The 23,936-nt window shown below is 49.2% G+C and overlaps 1 protein-coding gene across 3 annotated transcripts; it reads left to right on the top strand.

Moving 5' to 3' along the window:
• The first annotated feature begins 1,465 nt into the window (after nucleotides 1-1,465).
• TENT5C (terminal nucleotidyltransferase 5C) lies at nucleotides 1,466-23,019 on the top strand. Of its 3 annotated transcripts, none has more exons than XM_019457991.2 (3): nucleotides 1,466-1,600; nucleotides 3,229-3,352; nucleotides 17,404-23,019. In XM_019457991.2, exon 3 carries the CDS (start codon nucleotides 17,429-17,431, stop codon nucleotides 18,602-18,604), a length of 1,176 nt encoding a protein of 391 aa, XP_019313536.1. In that variant the 5' UTR covers nucleotides 1,466-1,600; nucleotides 3,229-3,352; nucleotides 17,404-17,428; the 3' UTR covers nucleotides 18,605-23,019. The 3 variants fall into 3 exon arrangements, with proteins under 3 accessions (XP_019313536.1, XP_019313538.1, XP_019313537.1); XM_019457992.2 differs by lacking the exon at nucleotides 1,466-1,600 and adding an exon at nucleotides 2,115-2,282; XM_019457993.2 differs by lacking the exon at nucleotides 3,229-3,352.
• The last annotated feature ends 917 nt before the right edge of the window (nucleotides 23,020-23,936 follow it).

Below are 23,936 nucleotides of genomic sequence, written 5' to 3'. Positions count from 1 at the left end.
CTCTCGTGGGACACTGAATGGGAAGGGTCACTAGAAAGCTGGAGATATTCTACATCTTGATCTGGTTGGTAGCCCCATGAGAGAACACATATGTAGAAATTCATCATTGTGTACACACCAGCTTTGTGCACTATACTGAATTTTTATACCTCAAAAAGTGAAGAAAAAAAATCAGACCATATATCCGGATTTCATGTCCAACAATGGAGTCACTGTGACTGTCCCTAAAAGCATGCATACTGATACTCTATCGTATTAACATTGCAGGAGACCTCCCCTCTCTCCATTCGAGCGCTCTTGAGATATTGGGAGACGTTGATATTTCAGGTAGGGATGGAAGGGGAGGGATAGGGAAATACTGCATCTGGGAAGTAATCTTTTTCTCCACCACTCAGTAGAAGACGAGTACAAGCTCAATAAATGTTTATTGACAAACAACATGAGCTGCTGTTTGATATAAACAACATCTACCACATGCTTTACAACAGAGGCTGCCACTAACAGGTTTCTATGTTCTTCTTTAATACTTAAGTAACTCAGAAAGCTGTTAGTCCCGTCATACAGGTGAAGAAACAGATTAATGGAGGGTTGGTTAACTTTGTTGCCAAAAGTCTTACAGATATAGGTGGTGAGTGCAGATCCCAACCCAGACTGCTCTGAATTTAGAAGCTGGACTCTACACCGCTGGCTATGGAACGAGTGGATGGTGTCCAAGCCCCGCTTGCAATGTTACATAACATACAAGGCATTTCGAGCAGGGCCCAAGCTGTCGCGGTTGCCAGGCTTGGCGACGAATTCCTCGAGGCCCGCAGGCCCACTAACCGCGCACAGGTGGTAACTAAGCCAGAGAACCAATGGCGCCGGCCCTTTCCCCGATGGCCTCCAGGCAATTTGCTCGGGGCAAAGGGAAGCTGCTCCCCCGGCCCAGAAACGCTATGTTTTTTTTTCCACTTCAAAACACACGCCAGAGGTAGGCGTAGGAGTTTCACTCCCCACTCCTGGAGAGAGAGATAACCAACGCGAAAATCCTCAGAAAAGCAAGAGAAAAAGAGGCCTGAAAGAGGCCTGAGAGGGAGTGGGAGCAGGACGGAGATGGGAAAAGCCTGGGAGGAAGAGTTCTATGGTAGCAGCAGCAGCAAAGAGCATGGTGGAAAGTAGAAAGAGAGTCTCGGTAACTCCGAAGTTAAGGGGGCGTCAACCCGGGCGCCCTGTGTTGCGCCTGCGCAGTGCTACCTCCTTCAGCACCCCTCCCCTTCCCGCCGCCGAAGATTTACTGGTCTCCCGGCAACCATTCACCCGAGGAGCCAATCAGAGGGCAGCTTTCGCCCTGCCCTCGCCGTCAACGCCCAGGCGGAAGGACCCCGTGGGCTCGGCTCCGCCCCTCCCCGCCCCTCGCTCCCCCGGGAGGGCAGGCTTAGGGGCGGGGGTGGGGGCGGGGGTAGACCGCGGGGGCGTGGCAAGGCCGTATAAGAACGGAGGGGGCGGCGGCAAGAACGCTCACTCGGTGCCGCTGCTTGGGGGCTGTAGTGACCGCGCCGCTCCTGCTGGGGGCTGCCCTCGCCAAGGACCTACCTCTGTCGTCTCCTCTTCCGCCGCCCAGGTGAGTCCCTGGCCCCCTCCCCTGAAGGTGCGAGGAAGGGGCGGCCCCAGAGAACCGCGCGCTCCGCCTTCGGGGGGGTCTGTCCCCGCCGAGCGGAGCTCTCAAGTCTTCCCAGAGCTTGGTGGGGGCGCGGGAGCCGGAGGGGAGGTGCAGACAGGTGCCGGGCCCCTCCGGCTCCTGCGACAACACACCTCCCCCGCCCCCCCCGCTCCGTGAGGACCAGTCGAGACGCCCCGAGAGGGAGCTACAACTTTCCAGAGACTTCGGCCGGGGCTTGGCAAACTTCGGCGAGTTCCTGCTCCGCGCGTCCCGCGGGTGGGGCGGCCGAAGAGCGGGCGATGGGGCCCTGCAGCTCCGTCCCGGCTCGACGGCGCCCCCGCCGCCCCCGCCCCGCCTGCGCTCCCGCGGGCACGCACGCCGCCGCCGGCCGGCGGAGCGCGAATTCGAACGCGGCGGTTTTGGGAGGCGCAGTTGGAGACGCAGCGGTCAGGGGCTCGTCTCCGGCCGGCGAGGGGAGGGGCGCTGCCCCGGCTCGGCGCCAAGCCCCGGGGTTTGAGACCAGGGCAGAGATCCCTAACTTTCCGTGGATTCACACTAGGCTGCGGACACCGTGAGCCGCAAAGTGGTCCAAGCGAGTGACTTCTGCGCTGCGCTTCTCCTGGAAACTTCTCGGGAATACGGGGTCTGTGCCCTGCCTGGTCCCTCCCCTTTTAGGAATGAAACTTGCTTACCCGTGTAGACTGAAAGGCTGACAGTGAGTTGACTCGGCTGGCCAGCGGTGCGGCCGCCGCGGGAGGCTGCCCCAGATCGCAGAGGTGGGAGGAGACTCAGAGGAGGGTTGTGAACTCGACCGCTGTGGGTTGGGAGGCTGTACGCCTAAACACAGAACGCAGGTGGGAGAGAAAACAAAACTGCGCTACCTCGCAGGAAGGGAGAACTTCCCGGAGAAGAGCCTGGGAAGTTTCCCTGGAGGACTCGCCGGCTCACCCATCCTCGCTAGAACCAACCGATAAGGCTGGACCCCGGAGGAGGGATCAGCTGTGTCTGGAGGAAGGTTTTTTTTTTTTTTGTCTGGAGGAAGGTTTCCGCACGGCTGGCAAAGCCCTTGTCTTAGGTGGCGACCTGCTGCCTTTTTAAACTTTTTTTAAAATTTTTTTTATGGGGTTACAGCATGCAAGCAATGGAGTGCTTTAAAGTGCACTTACTGCAGTCAGCGTTTATGCAGACTGTTGTAATCATTTGTATTGTGACGGTTGATATTCGGGCTATTTGGTAGGTGGGTTAGGAACCTGAACCTCCTCAGGAAAAAAAAGATTATTAAATCCTTCTAAAGTAGACTCCTGGCTTGGCCCAGCTGCCCTCCAAGGGGGTGGGGTGATGAGAGTGGCCATTGTTGGCTACACTAACCTTTCCACGGGAGTAACTTGGCAAAGAAGCCGGCAAGGAAGCAAGCCAGGCAGCCTGGGGCGCTGCGGGTGGGGGCGGGGTGAGGTAGGAGCGCTTACCAAGAATTGTGCTGTGTCTTAAATCCCCAAAGGTATTTTTGAGGGAGACCCACACATGAGACCCTGCCATTGAAGGGGGTGCGGTGTGGACTGGAGAATGCTGACTTTTCTCTTCGCTTTCAGGGAGGCGGTCTGAGCTGTACCAGCAGGGGTTCTGTCCTTTGACATTCTTGTTTGTGAAGATGGAAACCTTAATATCTCTGGAGTCAAGCTTTTACTTGAGATAACTGAAACCTTGTGTCTTAAGGTATACGCATATCTTTAGAGTTCATTTATTCTCATCTCAATAAGGAGTTTTTAGAAAGAAGGTTTTGGTAGATTGTATACAATCGTTCAGGTAGCTGTAGGGAGAGCCCCATAACATAGCATGAACATTAAAAACAAACAAACAAACAAAAAAACAAAGTTTTTTTTCTCCGCCAGGAGGCCTCTCAATCGTTACCCAAAACAAAGGTCCCTAGTTTCAGAACAGGGTATACACAGAGCCGACAGCAGCACTCTATGTTGAGTTTCTTCCACAATACCTACCTTGTATCCAGAGATTAAGTTGGGGTACCTCTGAGGGGAACGACTTGGATCTTGCCTGTTTGTCAGAATGAGTGTGATTTAGTTGAGCACCCGTGGTTCTCCCTCCTTGGTTTCCTCAGCTGTACTGTGAGTACAAGTAGCTCACGAAATCCCCTCCTGAGTTACAGCACCCCTCACCCCTGCTTTTCCCAATAGGCCCCACTTGGCCTCCATCCCGCAGGGTTCAAGGCCAGGGCAAATTGTGCACATCTTGCACTACCCATCAAAGAACAGAGAAGTCCTCGTACTTCTGAAAGCCCAGAGAACCGCCTAGCAATGAAGATAACTTAGCGTGGACTGGGGTGCCCTTGTTCTTCCAGTGCCTGCAATCAGACACATTTGATACAAAGTTAGAAAACAACATGATTTTTTAAAACTGCTCAAGTAAGTGGTACCTTGCCTTCATCTTGGAGATGTTGGCGTAGGGGGCCAGTCACCAAAGAATGACCAGCCAAGGGCTCCGAATGGGTGTGGTAAACCTTTAATGTGTTACCAGGAGATGTTGTGGAAGGCCAAGACTAGTTTGATGAGTTAAGTTAAACTTGTCGTGTTGGGTTTCTTGGTCTCACAACAGGTGTGTGTGTGTGTGTGTGTTTAGGGGTTCAAGGGAAGTAATATGGAGTCCAAGGTGTTACTTGGGATAAAACATTACTTTGGTTAGATAAGGTTCATTGCTTTTTTGTGATGTCACTGAAATACACAAGACAGTGTAGAAAAATGTGTTCTGCCATCTTGGTGTTTTGACTGTAGCCTACCAAGTTGGCATAAGCTATATTATGATGAAGCAGCCACCTCTGTGTCTAAAGAAATGTTCATGTGTTTGAAGAAAACAGATACAACGGTAGTGCTGATCTCCTGTGATGCTTCTAAGACTTCTGGTCTCAAGCCTTTTTATCCTTTTACTGCATGTATGATAAGGAAGCTCTTATTTGGAATCTAAATGGTTTAGAGGAAGCATCTTTGTATAACCCAGCTATGTAAGAAAAAGCCTCAGGAATTGTTTAGAATCAGTGGATTTTGTACAGCTGGCCCCTGTAGCCTATCCTAGAACTGTTTGCAGAACTTTTTGGAATAACAGGAAAAAGCTAATATGAAAATACACTTGCTGATTTTAAGTAACTCCGTGTAGCCTATGTTTTAGTCGTAGAGCCTTGCGGAGTCTCGGTCCCCGAACTGCATCAAGTGTTTATTTCTTGGATAACAGTGATTGAGCCAGTAAGTAGTTAAACGCTCCCCAGGCTGCAGTGTATGCCAGGTGCTGCAGGGGCCAAGGCAGCGATAGGTGAAAAGGCCTGGGGAGGTGCTCTGGAGAATGCAGGAGGAGCTGAGTTGGCTTCAGAAGGTCTGGGCACTTGGTTTTTGCCCGATTGTCTTCGCCGCTGGCTTGTGAGCCCCAGGAAGGCGGGGGTCTGTGCTCACTGCTGAATCCCCAGCACCTAGAGCCGGGCATGGTGCACAGACAGTGCTCCTGTTAATTGGATACAGTGCTCTGCTAGCATTCAGCTGCCATTGCTCTCAGAGAGGGAAGTGCACTTTAGGTAGATATCCTTTTGGTGGGTTAAGGTGCCGGAAGCTTTTTGGGTTGGATGCTTCCAGCCTAAAGTGCCGGGTAGCGTCTGGGCCTTTTTCTGAATGGTGGCCTCAGTTAGCTGGGCTTGGAGCTGAAGGGCAGGGACTACCAATTGGCCAGCAGCTGAAATCCCTTAAGCTGAGCTCCGGACCTGCTCTCTCCCGGCACTTCCCCTCCTACCCATCCACCCCAACCCCAGCCTCACATGGCTCGCTCAGCCTTTCTCTCTCCAGTTCACTAGGCTGCTAGTTCTGCTGACCTTTTATCTTTTTAACTTTTTGTTTCCCACTGCCGTCACTGACCTGGTTCGGGGCCCTGTAGACAGCGACTCCGTGAGAGCAGTAGTGAGCCTCTCTGGCCAGTCGCACATCCCATGCCCCTCAAACACCACCTGAAGGGCTCCCAGGAACTGCCCATCCCTCTGGATGCTGAGTTCCTTTTCAGGACCTGTACCCTTCTGACCTTCCGTCTATTCTCCACTTCCCTTGGATGAGTCTTCCTAACTGCCCTACCTTGCCTCACAGAATTCATACTCAGCTGCTTGAAGAACAACTCAGTCTCACCAAACTACATTTTTAGCTAGCTTTAGATCCTTCTGAGAGGCTCTGATGTTACCCCGCCTGAGGGTCCTCATATCTCATTACTCGCCTCTTCTGTGCTTTACCGGATGAACACACAAAGTCCATAACTGTCTCCCTATTTACTCTCAGAGGACCCATTTTGAGAAGAAAACTCTCCATGAATCTCGAACCGCTCCCACCCCCTCACGTTGCCATACGTCTCTCTCCCCTGGCTTAGCCCTTGCGAGAGTGGGAGAAAGGGTAATCCTCCACCTTGCCTGGCTGTCTACACCCCACCCCCAAACACATCCCTGACCGGTGCTCGTGGTGGTTGGGGAGGTGGGCATCGCAGCTGGCTGACCGTGTGTGGTCTCGGCCAGTTGTGGCCTTCACGTGGGGTAACTGTAAGGTGGCTGCGGTGGGAAGAGTGCAGATGCAGGGGGAGACACGAAGTGGACACTAAGTGAGCACCTGCCACGTGTCCAGGCACTGGTGGCCACTTGTCCCCAGGCTGGGAGTGAGCGCTGCTGTGGTCTCCGGTGCCCAGGCCTCTCGTGCTCTTTAGTCTTCCTTCCCCCCCGGCCTCTGAGGCTGCATTGACATGTGACAGTGCTCAAGTTTGGGTCCCGGCTGTGCCTTTCCTGCTTCAGGCCTCCGTTTCTTCGTTGTATGAGGGTGGTAGACTAGTGCCGTCCAGTAGAAATAGGAGAGCCACAGTTAAGTTTTTAGAAGTCCTCAAAAAGCTAAAATAGGTGAAAAGAGTTTTAATAATTTTACCCATCATGGGTTAAAGAGGCCCCCCCATGTCCTTAAGATGGGTCCAAGCCACGATGTTATTTGTGATCTTGTAATGCCATGGAGATGTCATGGCAAATGGTGACATCTCCATATGTAATCAACATAAAGAATATAAATGAGATTTTACTCTTTTTTTTTTTTTTTTTTTTCCTCATACTGAGTCCTTGAAATCCAGGGTGTATTTTAGATTCCCAGCATGCCTCAAAGTGGACTTGTCCCATTTCAAGTGTTCAAGGGCCGCATGAGGCTTGTGGATACGGTATTGAGCAGCATGGGTCCACACCAGCTGTCCAGTGTCTCCCTCTCAAATTTAGATTCTGCATGAGTGGGAGCCAAGAGGTAGCAATAGCAAGTTATGGAAGAAGAGTGTGAGCTAGGCTGTGAGCACCACAAGGGCAGGAGTCTTTGTCTCTTGCTTACCAGTGAACTGATCGTAAACTCCTGGAATGGCAATTGGAACATAGTAAGCCCTCAGATACTGGGAAGAACAAAGGGAAATGAAGTCATCGTGGCCAACTTGCTGCTACCCATTTACCCTGGGAGTCAGTCCTGAGACTAAAACACAGGATATTTGATTTCTAGTCCAGTGCTCATTCTTCCATTTTTTGGTGGTTTCTTAGAGAATAGTTACAAGGTAATAGAATTTCAAAGAACTTCAGAGGAAATCTGACACTGGCAGGGGACCAGGACTCTACCCGTTTATCAACAATTAAGATTTATCAATGACCAAAATTTGAAAATGCAAGAGGAAGTAACTTTCAAGCAAGGGGTGTCTATGAGTTGCCAAATGACACCAACACATGACTCGGTAAATGCTAGCTTAATCATCCTAGTGGGCCGTATTCATGGCGTGCAAAGCTCCACACATGTAGGGATACCAAATTCAAGGTGGCTTGGCTGCCTCAGGTGCAGTTGGTACAGGAATAGGTAACACCCCATGGTCTTCTCCTTCACTTTAATGCATCCCTCCACCCCCCATGCTGCCCATCCACCTAAATTTCCATTCTTCACACATTTTTAAGGCCAGAGGGACCCTTGAGCCTGGTGATGTTACACTCAGGCTGCTGCTGTGCTCAGACCTGGAGGTCAGGTGTCTGCTACAGGGACGGGTCTGTGCAAGACCGAAACCTGGATGGATTGTGCATAATTAGTATCCTCACAGGCATGGAAGCCAGCTCACACTTAGACATATGTGAATGGGGTGTGTGTATGTGTCTAAAGTATGATAAGTGCTACACTAGAGCTTGTCCCTTTCCTGATAAGGCTCAGGGATGCTGCTAGTGACGGGACAGCAAACTGAGGCCCTCCTTCTGGAAACCTGACAACTGTTCAAAGTTCTAAGCTGGAGAGTCAGGTGGGATGCAACCCTTGATAGACCCCAGAGGCCAGCAGCCCTTGGACCCTGTGGACTGTATGTAAACTTGCTCATTCTCATGGTAAACAGCCTCTTAGGAGTCCTTCTATTTTCTCAGTATAGTCAATCTCTAAAATGGTGGGGCCAGCTCTGGAGATCTCTTTAAATGAGTCAGACCAGTAGCCTCTCTGATTTAGAAAGAGGCAATTGGTAGGAGGAAGTGGGGCGCCAAGCTGAACAGGGATTATTTCCAGTTCGAGTGGTGTGCGTAGTGCGTAATTTGCTGACACCTTGGAAAAATCATGACTTCTATGCTCAGCTTCCACGTAAAGATGTCTGTGTTCTGTCCTTGTGAATGTTTACATCTGTGATGCCTTCGGGGTATTCCTTCAAGCACTCCCAACTGTGGTGTCCCAACTGTCTGGGCCCATGTTTTGATTCCATCTTCCTCTGTTTTGCAGCCACAGCGTGAGTTCTCCCAGCGTTATCTCTCCAGCCACACTTGCTTACGCATCCTATTTTGAAAGACGGGCTAGTGCCTTCCGCGTGGAGTCTTCTGAGGGCGGGTGTCTGTGGACAGAGCCCGATCTCTGATACCCACTAGGACCGTACGCTGGCAGAGATGGGAGGAACTTGTGAGGGCCTCCCCCAACCCCCAAACTCAAAGCTCGGAGCAAAGCTGGGGTCACTGGGGTCTGTGGCCCGCTTCTGCTCCCGTCCAGGACACCCCATTTCCTTCAGCTCAGGCAGCACCCCTGTTGCCATGGGAATCACACCAAATTTTTTGGCTGTAGTACACGTCAGTGTTGAATGGCTGAGAGGGTGCTGATAACCCTGAGAAAATAGATTGAGACGCCCGGCTGAATGTGACCAAGCTAAGAGTGAGAACAGACCATCTGCACGATGGGCTGTGTCACCGACTTAGAAATGTCTTCTCTGGGCACAGTTCTGTGGCCCAGGGCAGTTGTTTGTTTGTGGGTGTTTTGAGTGGGCAACTGTAAAAATAACTTCTTAGAAAAAGCTAACACAATATATTTTATTGTCCTTTTAATAAACAAGGCATTATATGGTTCTCCTGCTTTGGGCTGCCTACTAATGTGAAGTCTTACTTCGTGTATGTTTATATTAAGCACTGATGTGCCTCTCGGTTGTCTGTAACGTGTTTGGGGCAGAGGGGTCAGAACATGGCCCCCTCCCTGGTGGTGAGGGGCTGGCGGCTGGCAGACAGGGGCTTCCTCGGGCTGCCCCCTGGGCCTTGGTAACTCCTGGCCTTCACGAGACATTCAAGGATTAAGGGAGGATTTCTCTTCAGAAAAAAGAATCTACTTTGGCCCCGGTTTTTTCCCTTTCTGCCCGCTGATCTGCTGTGTTTATCAAGTCCACGGTCATGCAGAGCGCCCAGCTTTTTTCTCGAGGGCATAGGAACCTCAAGGGCCAAACTCTGTGCGGTTGGGAAAAGTAACAGGTGTGCAGGCTCAGTTTCAGCACGTGTGTGTTCGTTAGTCTGTTCCAGGCTGTTTTGGGTTCAGTTCTGTTCCAGCTCTCCTTCCCCAGGTAGCCCGAGGGTTCCCGTCCCTTCTTGCGAACTTACCTACCTTCTCTCTGCAGCTCCAGTTGGGTTGTCAGTTCCTGGGATCTGAGAAAATGGCCCTCTTGTCTTCAGAGTGTCCTGTTCTGTGGCTTTATCAGTAGATCGACACTGCTGACCTTCTAGCCAGCAGAGCGCATCCTGCAGCTGTCCCTGAGCCCTCTGTGAGCCACAGCCTTGTGGCCTGGCTGGCATCAGGGAGCCCCCTCAACGTGCGGAACGAGGCCTTCACCTCACAGCCATTGCTCCTTTGAAACAAACCTGAGCGCCATGATTACCGTTTCTATCCATAATTACCTTCAATTCTGGTGGCTCCAGCCAGGCTGCATGCCTCCCCGAATCCAGGGTGACCTTGAGGGAGAGGGTCTCTGTACTGACAGCTGTTAGGTAACTCACGCTCTGAGTGTTTCTACCTTTGCTTCCGGTACCTGCCATCTGGCCTGCCTCACTCAGGGGCCTCAGCACATCTAGCCAGCTTCCTTCCCACCATCCTATAAAAAGACCTTTGTACCTTTCCCCTCTTGCCTTCTTCTTGCTGCCGTCTACTTTCTACAACTACCTGAGCAACTAGCTTATCTTCAGGGCCCTACCCCAGTCCCAAGACGTGCGCCCAAACCATCCACCTCCTAGGAAGCCTCTCAGTGGCTTTTGTGCCACTTCCCGGCAGGGCACCCGTGGACAGTTCACACTTTGTGTAACCTCTTTGTTCCCCAGTCCCCTCACCTGCAAAGTAGGGATAATAGTATCTCCCTTGTAGCCTTGGTGTACGTGTCAGATGATTTGATCCAGATAAAGCTGGATCAGATAGGGTTTGGTGGTTCATGTTAGGGCACCTGGCTCGCCATCTGGTCACATCTGGTGTCTCCAGGCTGTGGCCCTCTCTACATGAAGAGGCCCTGGAGGGCTGTGCACCTGCTAGTCCCGGCTAGGAGCTTCTGAGGAAGTGGTAAGTGGTTTCTGAGTGTGTAGGACTGGTAAGATGTTTCTATTATGAAACAGCTGATGCGTGTCCTCGTTGAGAAATCCAATTCCCCACACTGTGGCCAATGAATCACCTTCTCTGGTGCCTCTCTGAAGGGCACTTCTAAACCACCTTGGCGTCCTTGAAGATGAACACCGACTCCTGTCCTTTGCTCAACTGCAGTCTGCTCTAAAGCAGGCAATAAAGGGTGATTGATGCAAGCTTTGCTCTTTTCAGTGTATGTGGTGGACATAAGGTGTCACGGTCCTTTTTTGGATAGGACCAATATGGTCTCCTAGAAGCGATCGCTGTAGGGGAGCAAGAACTGGTCATCCCAGTGCATCCGTGGGCTTGTAGCATGAGCCTGCTGCCCTGTCCCCACCTCCCACCCTGCCAGCAGCCGGGCGAGCTTGGTGGGAGCCGTTGCTGGTTCCAGGAGTTCGAACCTTAGCTCTGGAGTTGAGGATCTGGAGTCCATTCACTGAATCTTTTCTAATCCTTGTTCCTTAATTTGCACGCAAGGGACATTGGTGGCTTCCTCAGAGTGCTTGTGAGGGTTAACTAGGAGTGGGTGTGAAGTGGTTATACTGAGCACCCTTGGTTTTGCATGCACATCTGCACCTTTGTTTTATAAGGGAAAAGAGGACCCGAGTTGTGGTTCTCATTCACTCAGGTTGCTGAAAGAATTGGTGAGACAGAATATGATGTTGTGTCTTGCATCCTTTTTCACTTCCGCTTAAACTCCAGGTTTTTATATGCAGTGACATAGTTTCTTTTTCCTTCGTGTCCTCTGTTGGACATTGGAGGGGGAAGAGGCCTGCCGCGGGTGCACGGGTCCCCTCTCAGCCAGGAGCTGGGGACAGCAGGTGTCTTTGTTCTGCACACACACCTCCAGTAGTCTGTCACCAGGCTTGGTCCATTGCCCATGGTTGGGTCTCTGACCTGGAGCTGGAAAGCATTACTAGGAAGGTCCAGGCTTTGGAGGTAACATCCAGTAACAGTGAAAGGAAATGTTGTCATCAAAGGAATGTTGAAATGTGTTTGAGGTCCCTTCGTATCCTTACACCCCAGCAGGGTCAGAGGAAGAGGGCGTTGCTCAGCTCTCTCTGAAGTGGATGGGAGGTCTGCCATAGCTGAGAGCCTCCGTTCACACCTCAGCATTTCCATGAAACCTTTGGGACCATACCTTCTAGAGCTTTCGTGTTAAGTATCATAGACCAAGACTTAACTACACACTGTCCTTAACTTTGTAGATGTACATCTCCACATGTACCAAGAACTCTCCGGACGGTGTCTGTGCCTAACACCAGGCATAAATAGGACTCAGTGATGATTTGTAAGCCCTTGACCATAAGACCCAGAAGTGTTACACATGCTCTTCTCCAACCTGTCTGCCCATCTGTCCTGCTTGTGCTCTTGAGTCCTCCCCATGCTTTCATAGTCTCCATCGCTCTTGTTTCTGGGATCCAGATAAGCTATAAAGCAGGACTAGAAATAGCTAGCTTCCTCTCTCTCTCTCTCTCTCTCTCTCTCTCTCTCTCCTGTTTTCTTTTCAATTAAGGCCTAATCATAAGTTTTCAGATCAACCTCCCTTTGAGGGCCTCTGTCCCAGGCTATGGGAAACATGGGTAAATTAGACATGAACTTGTCCTTAGGGAACTTGGTGTAATCTTCTTTGGGCTTAGTTGGTCTTTTCCTCTCGCCTTTTGCTGTCATTTCTGCAAACGTGCTTTCTTTCAGTGTTCATGTTCCACCTGTCCACTGCAGCCAGATGAGAGAAGAGAAGGGAATTCAGGGGACGTAGGTGGTCATCACGAGTCCCACTTTCCAGAAGATTAAGTACTTTGAACTGAGGAGGCAATTGGCCATCCTCACTTGTAAAAAGATGCCTGAATTTCCAAATCAGTGAGAAATCCTGGTTCCCACCTTGCCCAGTTTCTACTGTGCAAAAATACAATAAATCTGCTTCTCAGGCAGTGAGAGGAAAATCATACACTTTAGTTTGAATTTACCAGCCTTCAAACTGATTTTTTTTTTCCTAGTCATTATTCTGCTAATTCTGCTGAACAGAATTGACTTTGAACCTGGGCCTTTCATGAATTGGGAATGTGTGTTTCACAATATCAGGGTTGATTTCAAGTGGTTAATTAAAACTCAAACTGTCGCACTAAGCTCTGGTGCGTTATCTAAGCCCTCAGGGCCTGAAAGTTGGAGGATTTATTCTAGTAATACCAGTGTTCGTTGGAGTAACTAAAAAATATACTTTCGATATTTGAAATTGCTTGGATGGTTGAGGGAAAACAAAGAGTTCCTTTGTAATAATCACCAATAACTTATAATTTGGGGCTCTTCTAATGAGCTAAGTACCAAATATGAATCCAGCCCAAATTTGAGCCTTCGCTCGCTTGAGCTCCTCTGTTTCTGAGTCATGAACACTGGAAGAATTAAGAGCTACACCATAGATTTGTCACTCGCCAGTTCCACAACATGCTTCTATAGGGACTACTTTTTCCTGAAAGTTAACTCCACTGTTCACATGTGTGTCAGAAGAAGCTGGCATAGAAGATGCCAACCACGACCTCTTAGAGGCCTGGAGAAGTGTTGATTGCATGTAGTGGGGGTCTTCCCGTGGTAGCCAGCAGTCAACGTAACAGCATCATCAGGGTCGCTATACTATGTTTGAAATGTGAAATAGCAATTCTTACAAAACTACGAAGAACACTTTGGATCACAAACCTGGAATGTCACTAGGTGAGATGGCTTATCCATTATTTTGGAAGTCTGGAGGATTTTTGACAAACAATGGACATCTTCTTTTGAACAGTAGGGAAAGAGAAACTTGACTAAAAGCCATTCTAGGAGAAAACCAGTCCCTCCTCCCCAGCTCACACCTAGAGATCAATATTTAAGGCTCAGAGGGGAAGTTTCTATGTGTATTTGATTGGGGCACGTGGACATAGAGACGGCGGGAAGTGATAGGAAAGGGATGGAAGGAATCAGGCAGCAGGGGAGTGAGCAGGCTCATGGGGGAAAGATTTTAGGAAATGGCTCATGAGATTTTAACAGTTCTCAATTAATACATGGGAAGGTTCCAAATTCAAAAAGGATAAAGTAAGTTTTCTTGGTCCCGTCTCCCAGTCCAGAGGCAGGTTGAACTACTTGTGTTTCCTTCCAGAGGTCTGTATGATTGTACATGCATGGGCTTGTGCTTTTACACACACAGCGTTGGTTTTCTCTGAATAAGTCTCAACTAGAATTTCACATTCATACAGATTGAGCCGTTCTTTGGACAACTGCCATCTAAGTGTATGCTATCGTATACATGGACTAAGTCATTTAACCTTCTGCTGAGGACTCTGTACCTTCATAAATAATTCTCCAGCATCCTTGTTCACACTCGCAAGTATACCCACAGGATAAGATCAAAAGGACCTAGAAGTAGAATTGGTATGGAGAATACGTCCACTTAAAACAGGGCATCCACACTGTTCTTCAGAGAGAACTCATGGGCAGGGTGCCCAAAGGTATCTGCTGCTTGATCTCTGCTAACCTGATGGGGAAGGATGATACACTGAAGTTTTAGCACGCCCATCCCTTAACGTGAGGGTGACTGTGTCAGGCATCTGAGTTCGTGCCCTTCGCCCCTTCTTCCATTGGGGTGCCAGTCTTCCTGATTTGTAGGAGCTCATCCTTCATTGATGAAACGAGCACTTTGCCTCATCATGCAAATATTTTCCTAGCCTGCTCATGTGACGTCTTTGTGGTGCTTTTACCATGTAGGTGTTTTTTTGTGGGTATCAGACTTTTGTGACTTTGAGATTTTATGTGACTTAGAAAGGATTGCCTACTCTATGTACGTGTATGCAAATTCCATGTTTCCCTAGAACCCGTAAAGTTTCGTCCTCTTGTGCTTAAGTCTAATTCATCCATCCAGATCTTAGTTTGGCACAAGACAAGGAGCCACTTTATTATTTTTTTAATCTAGATAACTATCACATGTCTAGACTTTTGCTCTCTACTATTTCTCTCTACGTTTTCCCTCTCCTGTATCATATGCCAAATCCCTTTATGTGTTGGATTTTATTTCTAGATTTTAAAAATTCTGTTCCATCAGTTTGTCTTTTTGTACCAATACCACATTGTTGCAATTATTGTGGCTTCATGATATCTCTTATGGGGCTAGTATGTACATCATTCTTGTTTCTCATAACTTTTCTGGCCATTCATGCCCCTCCTCCCATATGAACCTTACAAATTTTCAATCTAAAACAGATTCTAACTTTGAACCAAGTTTAGAGATTTAAAAATACATGAAAAGCCTCCCGTATATGTCATCCCCTTCCCTCTCCAGTCCCTTCCTGGAGGAGGAATGATGGCTCCCATCAGATTCTCACTGGATTTAGATGTTCCTCCTGTGTAGGAACCACTGTTCTAAAGGTGGCAATAGTCCTGCCTTTAATTTAGAAATTTTTTCCCCCACAACTCCTTTAAAGAAAGAAAAAAAAAAAAAAGTATGAGTCAAAAGTCATTCCTATAGTTATTTTCCTCTGCAACATTGAGGTTCTTCCTAGAGGTATCACAATAAATTGTTCCTTCTCTTCCAAGTACTGATTCAGAGGAGTACTGTGACTCCTCTGTCACTGTGACTTCTCCTACCTTGTATTGTGAACACGAGACTCAGAAGCACAATAACAGGTAATGCACAAGGTAGAGCAAAGTGTGTTTTCATAGGTAGGTCAGCACAGCCGATGGAAATCTGTGTCACCGAATCACAGGTGGCTTAGCGGTGTCTCAAAACAAAGCTAGCACCAGACCTTTCCATGGCCATTTGGACTGAACTGGGCAGCACCCTATGTTGTTAGGCGCAGCGTACTGGTCACCGATGCTGATCACTGAGGGGCCACAAAGAACCAAACGTACAGAGAGCACATTAAAAAGACGCCCCAAATCTGACTTGAAGCCAAGTGCTAGCCACAATAAACATTCAGTATTTCATCACAAATTTTTGTTATCCTTAACCTAGGAGTGCTTTGGTAAAATGATCTAGGTAGTCGAGGGCTTTTTAACGCTGTCCAAACAGGTTTGAAGGGAAACTTTTGTCTGCCCACTGGCAAGTATTCTCCTGTGGCAAGCACAAGAGTGCTCATCCCTAGATTGGGCTTCCTAGAGTAGAGCCTGCTTGGATCACGTGACCGCCCCTCCTGTTGCGAGCCAAGCAGATTCGGCCCCTTAACCTACATAGTGAAGGGAGCCTGTGCTGTGGCTTGAGTGGTGCATGATGGCTAGACTGGACAATTTGCTAGGTCTTGGCTGCATGCCACCTTCCGCCCCTAAATCCCCAGCCCAGAGCCCATGTTGCCTTTCTGTCAACTTAGGTCCCCTCCCCATCAGGGAACTCTTCTGTGGCCTTCTTGTCCTCTCCAATCAAGGGACACTCCTTTCTTCTACCTGTACATTCCATTTTCTTTCTAGTGCATATGGCCCTATATTGCTATGTTGTGTTTGCACCCACTTTCTTCGTGGCCAGCTCCTGGAAAGCCGGTCTCGGTGTGTCCAGTGGTGCCCCCCCGCAACGGTGAGTGACAACCATCCCACCGACCTGAGCGATTAAGGCGAGGATTCCTGGCACCAGCGCGAGGCTAAAAATCCACTTTGGAACCTCAGGACCGTGCATGGTGGGTGTGCACGCAAAGACAGCGGTTTCCAAACCATAAAACTGCAGCAGTTCTTGGGATGGGTTTTACGTGTGCTTCGCAAGTCAGGAAGGTGAAGGGGGCATGAAGACTCTGCGCTGTCACTGAAGTCCAAGGATAGCACCTTGACATTTTGTTTCTGCTCTTACGTCTGTCTAGCTAACATTTGACACATGTGGATCCCCAAGCACCTTGACTTTCTAATACGGCAGTATTTGTTTTTACATATCAGGATTTCCAGAGATCTGTTGTGTCTCATTTTCTGAAACGTATCACTTAGTCGGAGATTACTTTGGTAACTGCGGTTCTAACAAGTGACGTGTGACGCAGGATGTTTTTCTCCTAGGACTGAGAGCTAACTTCTTTCTCTTTGGGTAGCTTTGAGGTACTCGATTTCAACATCCAGTCAGATCACACTGACCCGAGGAAGTTTTCCCACCTCGCGCAGAGGGCCTCTTAGCTGGCAGAGCTGTTCCTTCACGCTGACCCCGGCCTTTGTCGCCAAGAATTTTGTCATTCAGGCAGCTCCTTGGTGTCCTACTCTGGATAACCGAGGTGCTTAACTCTAGGACAGGCCACTTCCGGGAGTGAAAAGGACATGGGATTCTTGCTCACGAGGTGTCTGTGTCCATGGTTCCAGCAGGACTGATCTGACTTCCTTTCCTTGGTGTGCAGGCAGCCCAGAGGGGAATCTTCACCTCCTCACGAAGTGCAGGAGGTCTTTCTCTGCGGGGTCTTGTGTTCGAGGTGTGGGGGTTGTAGCTTATTTATCAGCCAGTTCAAGATGTAGTCAGTCATGCAAAAGCAGGAGAGGTAATTCTATTTAAAAAAAAGGAAGAGTAGCAAATCCTGTAGGCCCTCTACTGAGTCATGCTGTGTTTAGGTCGCTTTGTTTAACGAGTTTGTCCACTTGCCTTCGCACACGCCACCCTCTTGCAGACACACCAGCCAGCCCCACATCAGACAGAGTTCTGAGGTCCTCAGATTTGGGAGAGGGTAGGCTTAGGTGTGTTCTGTCCTCCCTCCGCACAGGCACCACTCCCACATACTTCTCCAGAATATCAGCAACACCCAGCAGTGGGTACTCGTTGTCGCTGTCACGCGGGACGGCGTTCAGAGATCAACCAGCCCCTTCTCTGAGTCCCTCGAGGTGCTGGGCCGCGTAAGAGTGACTCCTAACTCTGCTTCTCACCCCCTCACTTTGCAGTTTCCCTGCAAGAACACCCCCCGAGATGGCAGAGGAGAACAGCAATACCAGGGACTGCCTGTCCTCCAGCGTGCTCAGCTGGGATCAGGTCAGCCGTCTGCATGAGGTCCTGACCGAGGTCGTACCCATCCACGGACGAGGCAACTTTCCGACCTTGGAGATAACTCTGAAGGACATCGTGCAGACCGTGCGCAGCCGGCTGGAGGAGGCGGGCATCAAAGTGCAGGACGTCCGGCTGAACGGCTCTGCGGCTGGCCACGTCTTGGTCAAAGACAACGGCCTGGGTTGCAAAGACCTGGACCTCATCTTTCATGTGGCTCTTCCCACAGAGGCGGAGTTTCAGCTGGTCAGAGATGTGGTGCTGTGCTCCCTCCTGAACTTCCTGCCGGAGGGTGTGAACAAGCTCAAGATCAGCCCGGTCACCCTGAAGGAGGCCTACGTCCAGAAACTGGTGAAGGTCTGCACGGACACGGACCGCTGGAGCCTGATTTCCCTCTCCAACAAGAACGGGAGGAACGTGGAGCTGAAATTCGTCGACTCCATCCGGCGCCAGTTCGAGTTTAGCGTGGACTCTTTTCAGATCATCTTGGATTCGTTGCTCTTTTTCTACGACTGCTCCACTAGCCCCATCTCTGAGCACCTCCACCCCACGGTGATCGGGGAGAGTGTGTACGGGGACTTTGAGGAAGCCTTCGACCACCTGCAGAACAGACTGATCGCCACCAAGAACCCCGAAGAGATCCGGGGCGGGGGGCTGCTCAAGTACAGCAACCTCCTGGTGCGGGACTTCAGGCCCACGGACCAGGAGGAGATCAAAACTCTAGAGCGTTACATGTGCTCCAGGTTTTTCATCGACTTCCCGGACATCCTCGAACAGCAAAGGAAGCTGGAGACCTACCTTCAAAACCACTTTGCCGAGGAAGAGAGGAGCAAGTACGACTACCTCATGATCCTTCGCAGGGTGGTGAACGAGAGCACCGTGTGCCTCATGGGGCACGAGCGGAGGCAGACCCTGAACCTCATCTCCCTCCTGGCCTTGCGCGTGCTGGCAGAACAAAACATCATCCCCAACGCCACCAACGTCACCTGCTACTACCAGCCAGCTCCGTACGTCAGCGACGGCAACTTCAACAACTACTACGTTGCCCACCCCCCAGTTACCTACAGCCAGCCGTACCCTACCTGGCTACCCTGTAACTAACCCTGAGACCTGAGGGTTTCCACAGCGGGGACCCCAATAGGGCAAGGGCTCTCAGGTAGGGGAGCCTCCTTCTAGATGTAGGTGTTTGGCTTTTAAAGGGGAACTCAGCTCTGATTCTGCTTATTTTGTTCTTTGTGCACCCATTGGAATGGGTCTACAGTATATCATGAGCCAACCCTGAAGGGACCCCATCATTCCAGTGCCACTTTGGAAAACGCTATAGGAAGTAGGACCCATCCACATCTTTCCGAGAGAGACACTAACATGTCACGTCCCAAACATCCGCGCGGGGACATTTGGAGCTCTGTGCGCTAATGGAATCTGGGAAAGTTCCTGGGCGGTGTTTCTCACTCGGGCCTACGGTTGGCTCTATAGGCCCTCACTTGGGGTTCTCAGCTGTTAGGTGAAAGTTATGGTGATAGTCTATTTTCTTGTACCAATTTTAGCCAGGCAGAAAATGGTGGACATGAGAGTGGTCTCGTGACTGCATTTTTCTGTTCGGGGGACTGAATTGCGTATGTTTATTCCCTGTTAGCAGAGCTGAGGATTTCTTCTCATCAATAAACCAAAGCCGGTAGCTGGAGAATTGAGATCTGGTTGAAAGTGGTTCATGGTTTAGATGTTGTGCTCTCACGAGGATTTGTGAGATATTGCTGAGGGAAAAAAAAAAAAAAAAAAAAAAAGACCTTTGCTTGAAATGTAACTTGAAAACAAAATAAAATGTGGAACATAATGTTAAAAGCAGAATTGTGGTGGGGGTGGGGAGGGGCTGATTGTAAATAGGAAACATGAATGTTCTTTTCCTTTTTTTTTCTTTAAGGAATTCTTATTGAATGACACCTCCCCCCCCCCCCGCCCCCCCGCCCGCCCCCAGCAGCTTATCACTTTAGTTTTGCTCTTCCTAAGACGAAGGATTGTCCAGAGTCCTTGCAGTAACTGACGCGAGGGTCTTCCCATGTTTTAATTGGAAACCCATTTTGGTCACATTCCGAGTATGACCAGCTGTTTTTCTCGAGTACCTTGGCTGATTGCTTTTTGTTTGTTTTTGTTCTTTACTCAAAAAATAGCGATTCCCCTCCCCGGACTTTTTTGGACAGCAAATGAATTCAGGAATTTCAACGGGGCTGAATGATCTGTGGGACGACCTGCTGTGGTGGGCAGAGTTCTTTGGCTGAAAACTGCTTTGGAATTGAACCTGCCGCCCCTGTGGCGTGCGTGAGGTAGAGGCTTCGCGCTCACTCGGGCCTTGTGTGCGCGGCGTGATTAATTCTGGTGTGTTCTGGGAAGAATGGAGTACATGAAGAATGTCTTCCTTATTCTGGTAGATTTGACCGTACTTGTTTCTTGTCTGCACTTTAGAAGGAAAACAGTGTTAATCTCCAGTCTAAAGCAAGCTCAGTGAATGGGGGCGTTCTGGGCTGCTGCCCTCCCAGTAGATGGTGAGTTTTGAAACTTCTGTGGTATCTCTTAGAAAGCATCACTCTAGGGCACTAAGGGCAAAGGAACTCAGTAGCACCAGCCAGCTTGGTTTATAGAGTGACTTCAGATCCACACTCCTGATTTTTCCTTTCTTCCGTGGCCATAGAATTCCCCAGCCCTGAGTGATTGCTTTCCTTTTTTCCTTGCTTTAGGCAGTGAAGTTGCCTTACGGCTTAGCAGAAACCGAGTGGTTTACCTTTTTCTGAAGATGGTATTTTCAGGGTGGTTTTTTTTTTTTTTTTTTTTTTGGAATGTGAGATCTTGGTCCTCTTAAAGGAGATTGGTCATGACTGAACCCCGAGGCTTAGCTGGTATCCATGTTGTCCTACGCTGGGTGAATAGAAGCCACTTCTGTGGGCAACCGGCTCCTGCAACCAGCTCCTGTTTCCCTGTGAATTGCAGTCACATTTGAATTCACTGGCTTTGAGTCCAGGCCAGTTCTACACTGAGGGGGGCCCAGCATGCTTCAGGGTTAAAAGGGGGGCAATGAGGACTGAATCCCAACTTTGAAAACTACATGTTCCTCCATGACATTGAAAGGCTGCCATTGTGGTTGGATGGCAACATCTTTGCACAAAAGTGACAGATATGTTTAACCAGAGCTTTGAGATGTGATGGAGCCATGAACATAAGCACTTGCTAACAGAAGTCAGTGCTGCTGTACTAGAAGGCTTGACGATCAGGGTGACGAGGCTCCAGATGAAGATAGGATCAGAGAACCACATCAAGTAATTAAATTTCCAGTTTGCCCTTGGAGTTCTTTCTGCTTCTATTTTTTTGCTATCCGGTACTAGTCCTCCTCTGAGGAGGGAGGGAAGCACAGAAATTGCTAGAAATTTCCAGGTTTGCGCCCCCCCACCCCCTGCCCCAGTTCTTTACTACCATTGCACGATGACTATCTTTGGTACAGTCTGCTTACCTGAAGTTTTTGGTCAGCCCAGCTGTCTTGAAGTTTGAAAGGAGACACATGTTCTAGAACCATCGGGGTAAAAAGCCTCACTGACCAAAGCTGCACTTTTAAAACCCCGCCCTGGTCCGGTGGTGTCTCTACCTGTTCTACAAGCTTTGCCAGCCTCAGAATAGACCAGGTAACCTTGAATTTCAGGTGTTTGGAAAGTCCAGCTGAAACCTGCCTTTCACACTGCTCACACAAGCACCAGGTACCCTGAGCTGGTACTGAGACCAGTGGTTCCTCTCTTTTGTGTGTTGAGTAACATGAAACTTGGCAGTGGCTAAGGGCACTAAAGTTCAAGTACAAATTCTAATATAAATCTAAGCAATCCGTTTTTGCTTCAGGCCTCCACAGAGTTCTCTGATGCTGTCTGCAAGTACGCAGCTTGTTTTCCTGGCCTGCTGCTTGGAATCCGTTTGAGCAGCAGCGAGATTAAAACAGTACCGTTTCCCCTTGTGTTGGCAGAGGGGCCCAGTCTGAATTCCTGGCCTGGCGCTTCAGTCTCACCCTCAAATTTTACTTTGGCAAGAAGACACGATTCCTCACTCAACTTCAACTCTGAAACTAAACTCTCCGTCACTAACACCTTCAAATCAGGGTCCCTGCTAACTGCATGTGGGCTGTATCCTGGCCCACACTCGGAAGCACCTGGCAGCGTGTGGGGCAGGGGGGTGGAGGCGGGGAGAGTCGGGTAGGAAAGACGCTGGGTCCCTGCTGTGTGCTCACAGATGTGGTTTGGTGGCCAAGCGCCCCCACCCCACCCGGTTTGATTTTTTTTTCCCCCCTTGGGGACTTGAGTCACTGTGAGCTGTGTGTGAACCCGCTTTTTGGGGTGACACATTAACAGTCCCATCGCTGATGCCCTGAATCTGCTTGTCCTTCCACGTCCGTGCGAGCACTAGCTGCTTACCTGCATGGTAGGTGAGGGTTTTAACTCGCACTGCTTTGGTGACTTTGAGAAATGGTGCCGCTGAAGAGCAGCTTCCTAACTGTAGGAACACCTCCTTTCTAGTTCACTTCCTGGTACTGGTGCCTTGTTTTACGACGCAGCTAGATTCTGGGCTCAAATGTGTTGATAGCTATCCCTGTGTGGGGAGAGAGCCTGTCGCTCACCGGGGCCATTATTTCCTGGGTGTCCGACTGGGGCTGTATACCAGGGAGAACCCTTCGGTTGGCTTCTCTGAGGTCAAGAACTTCCATTTGCCAGGGTTAGATTCGGATCCTTAATCTGGCAGAGACCAGAATGTCACAGCTGGTTTTGGAACCTATTCCAGTTCAGCCAATTCCATTCAGAGGACCAAGGGAGGTACATAGGGAGGATGTATTTTAAACCTGGCAACTTTGCCGGGTTATCTGTGGAAACCCCCCAAGGTGAGGACCAGGAAAGAAAATGTTTTGTGTGTGTGTGTTTTTTTGTGGGGTTTTTTTTGTTTTTGTTTTGTTTTTGTGAGTTCTAAATCTTGTTTACCTATCACTTTTTCAAAAATAGTTTAAGCGTAAGCTAAAGAAAATGCTTGGAGGTTTGCCTGGGCTGGTGCGAGTTGGTACAAAACTGTCATGTGTGTTTGTATAGGGAGGTGAGAAGACCATCCATTAAAGAGGAAGTCATTAAATAAGATGGATAGGTGGGCGTTTTAAAACTGAAGCCATCTGGTTTTTTTTATTTTTTTTTTATGGATAAAAAAATAGCTGCTTCAGGAAAATTAAGAGTTTTTAGCTAGTAATTTCCAAATTGATATAGATGAAAAGTAAGATACTCATTAGACTAAATTGGAAGCTTTTTGTTATTCTGCTTTTGCAAAGCCTTTGAAATGTTCATTCTTCAGTGATGCCTAAGATGCGTGAGGTTTCCTCTTTGGTGTGATGGTCACTGACCTTCTTATGTGATGAAGGTGAAATCACTTGTCAATGCAAACTGTATTAGAAGTTAATGAATTAAAGCTTTGAGTTTGAGAAATAAAGATATATTTAAAAAACCCCAAAACCTTGTCGTGCTCATTTCTTTGTGTGTCCTCCACGGTGAGTGAACCTACTAAAGATTTCAGGAAACGTGTTGTGTGATGGCAGGGGGGTGGGGCAGTTATGAACATTCTCAGCCTTAGATACTTCTCTGAAAGATGAGGCTTTCTCTCCGGAAGAGGTATGTGCTCACCTTGGGGCCATAAGTCCCTTAATCCTGGGGCTCTCCTTCAAGGTGCCTGAGTAATCTGAGCTTCGTTACCCTAGCTTCTTCACTAATGCTTACATCCGGTGATTCGGTCCTGGAATCTGCCTTTACTGGCATCTTGTTTGATTCAGTGTTAAAGGCTAGGTTCTATTGAGCTTGACCTTGACCCCAAACCAAATAAGGGAACCAAAATAACTTCAGCTATACTATATACAATGGCCACCATGGTTTCTTCATGTTTTTTTTTTTTTTTTTTTTTTTAAATACAGAAGTGAACAGTGGTGTTCAAGTGGTAGGTGTTTGGAGGATGTACTGTAGACCTTGCCTGGTAACCAGCTTCCTGAATCTTCTGAGCCAGTTCACAACCCGTGCACCCCCAGCCCTGCCCCTGCCATGACCTCTCTTCTGTGCTGAGTGTAACTCCCATGGTCTTCTCTGTAACTGTCCTCAGAAAACATCCATCTTTGTGTAACATCCTTCCCCAACCTTGTCTTCAACTCTCTTCATGCACCCCTCCTCATCAAACCTCTCCGTCTGAGGATAAGCATTCTCTGGGGTCCGAGGGGTGTGAGGTCCTTCCCCGTCACTTGTCTGGAGTGCATGCTTGGTGGTCTTCCTCCCCTGAAACCCCACTGCCAGCCCACACCATCAGTGTGGCCTCTCCACCTGCTCGCACAGGCTACACTCTGGATCTAGAACTGCTCAGGAAGGTTGGAGGGACTTTGTCTCTTCTC

Source organism: Panthera pardus, unplaced genomic scaffold, assembly GCF_024362965.1.
Source record: "Panthera pardus isolate Hobbes unplaced genomic scaffold, ASM2436296v1 HiC_scaffold_11, whole genome shotgun sequence".
Classification (NCBI taxonomy): Eukaryota; Metazoa; Chordata; class Mammalia; order Carnivora; family Felidae; genus Panthera; species Panthera pardus.
Note: the sequence above shows the minus strand (reverse complement) of the source record. Positions and strands in the feature narration are given on the sequence as shown.

Excerpts from the sequence above, each read along its gene's own strand:
- TENT5C (XM_019457993.2), top strand. The coding sequence starts at position 17,429 with ATGGCAGAGGAGAACAGCAATACCAGGGACTGCCTGTCCTCCAGCGTG.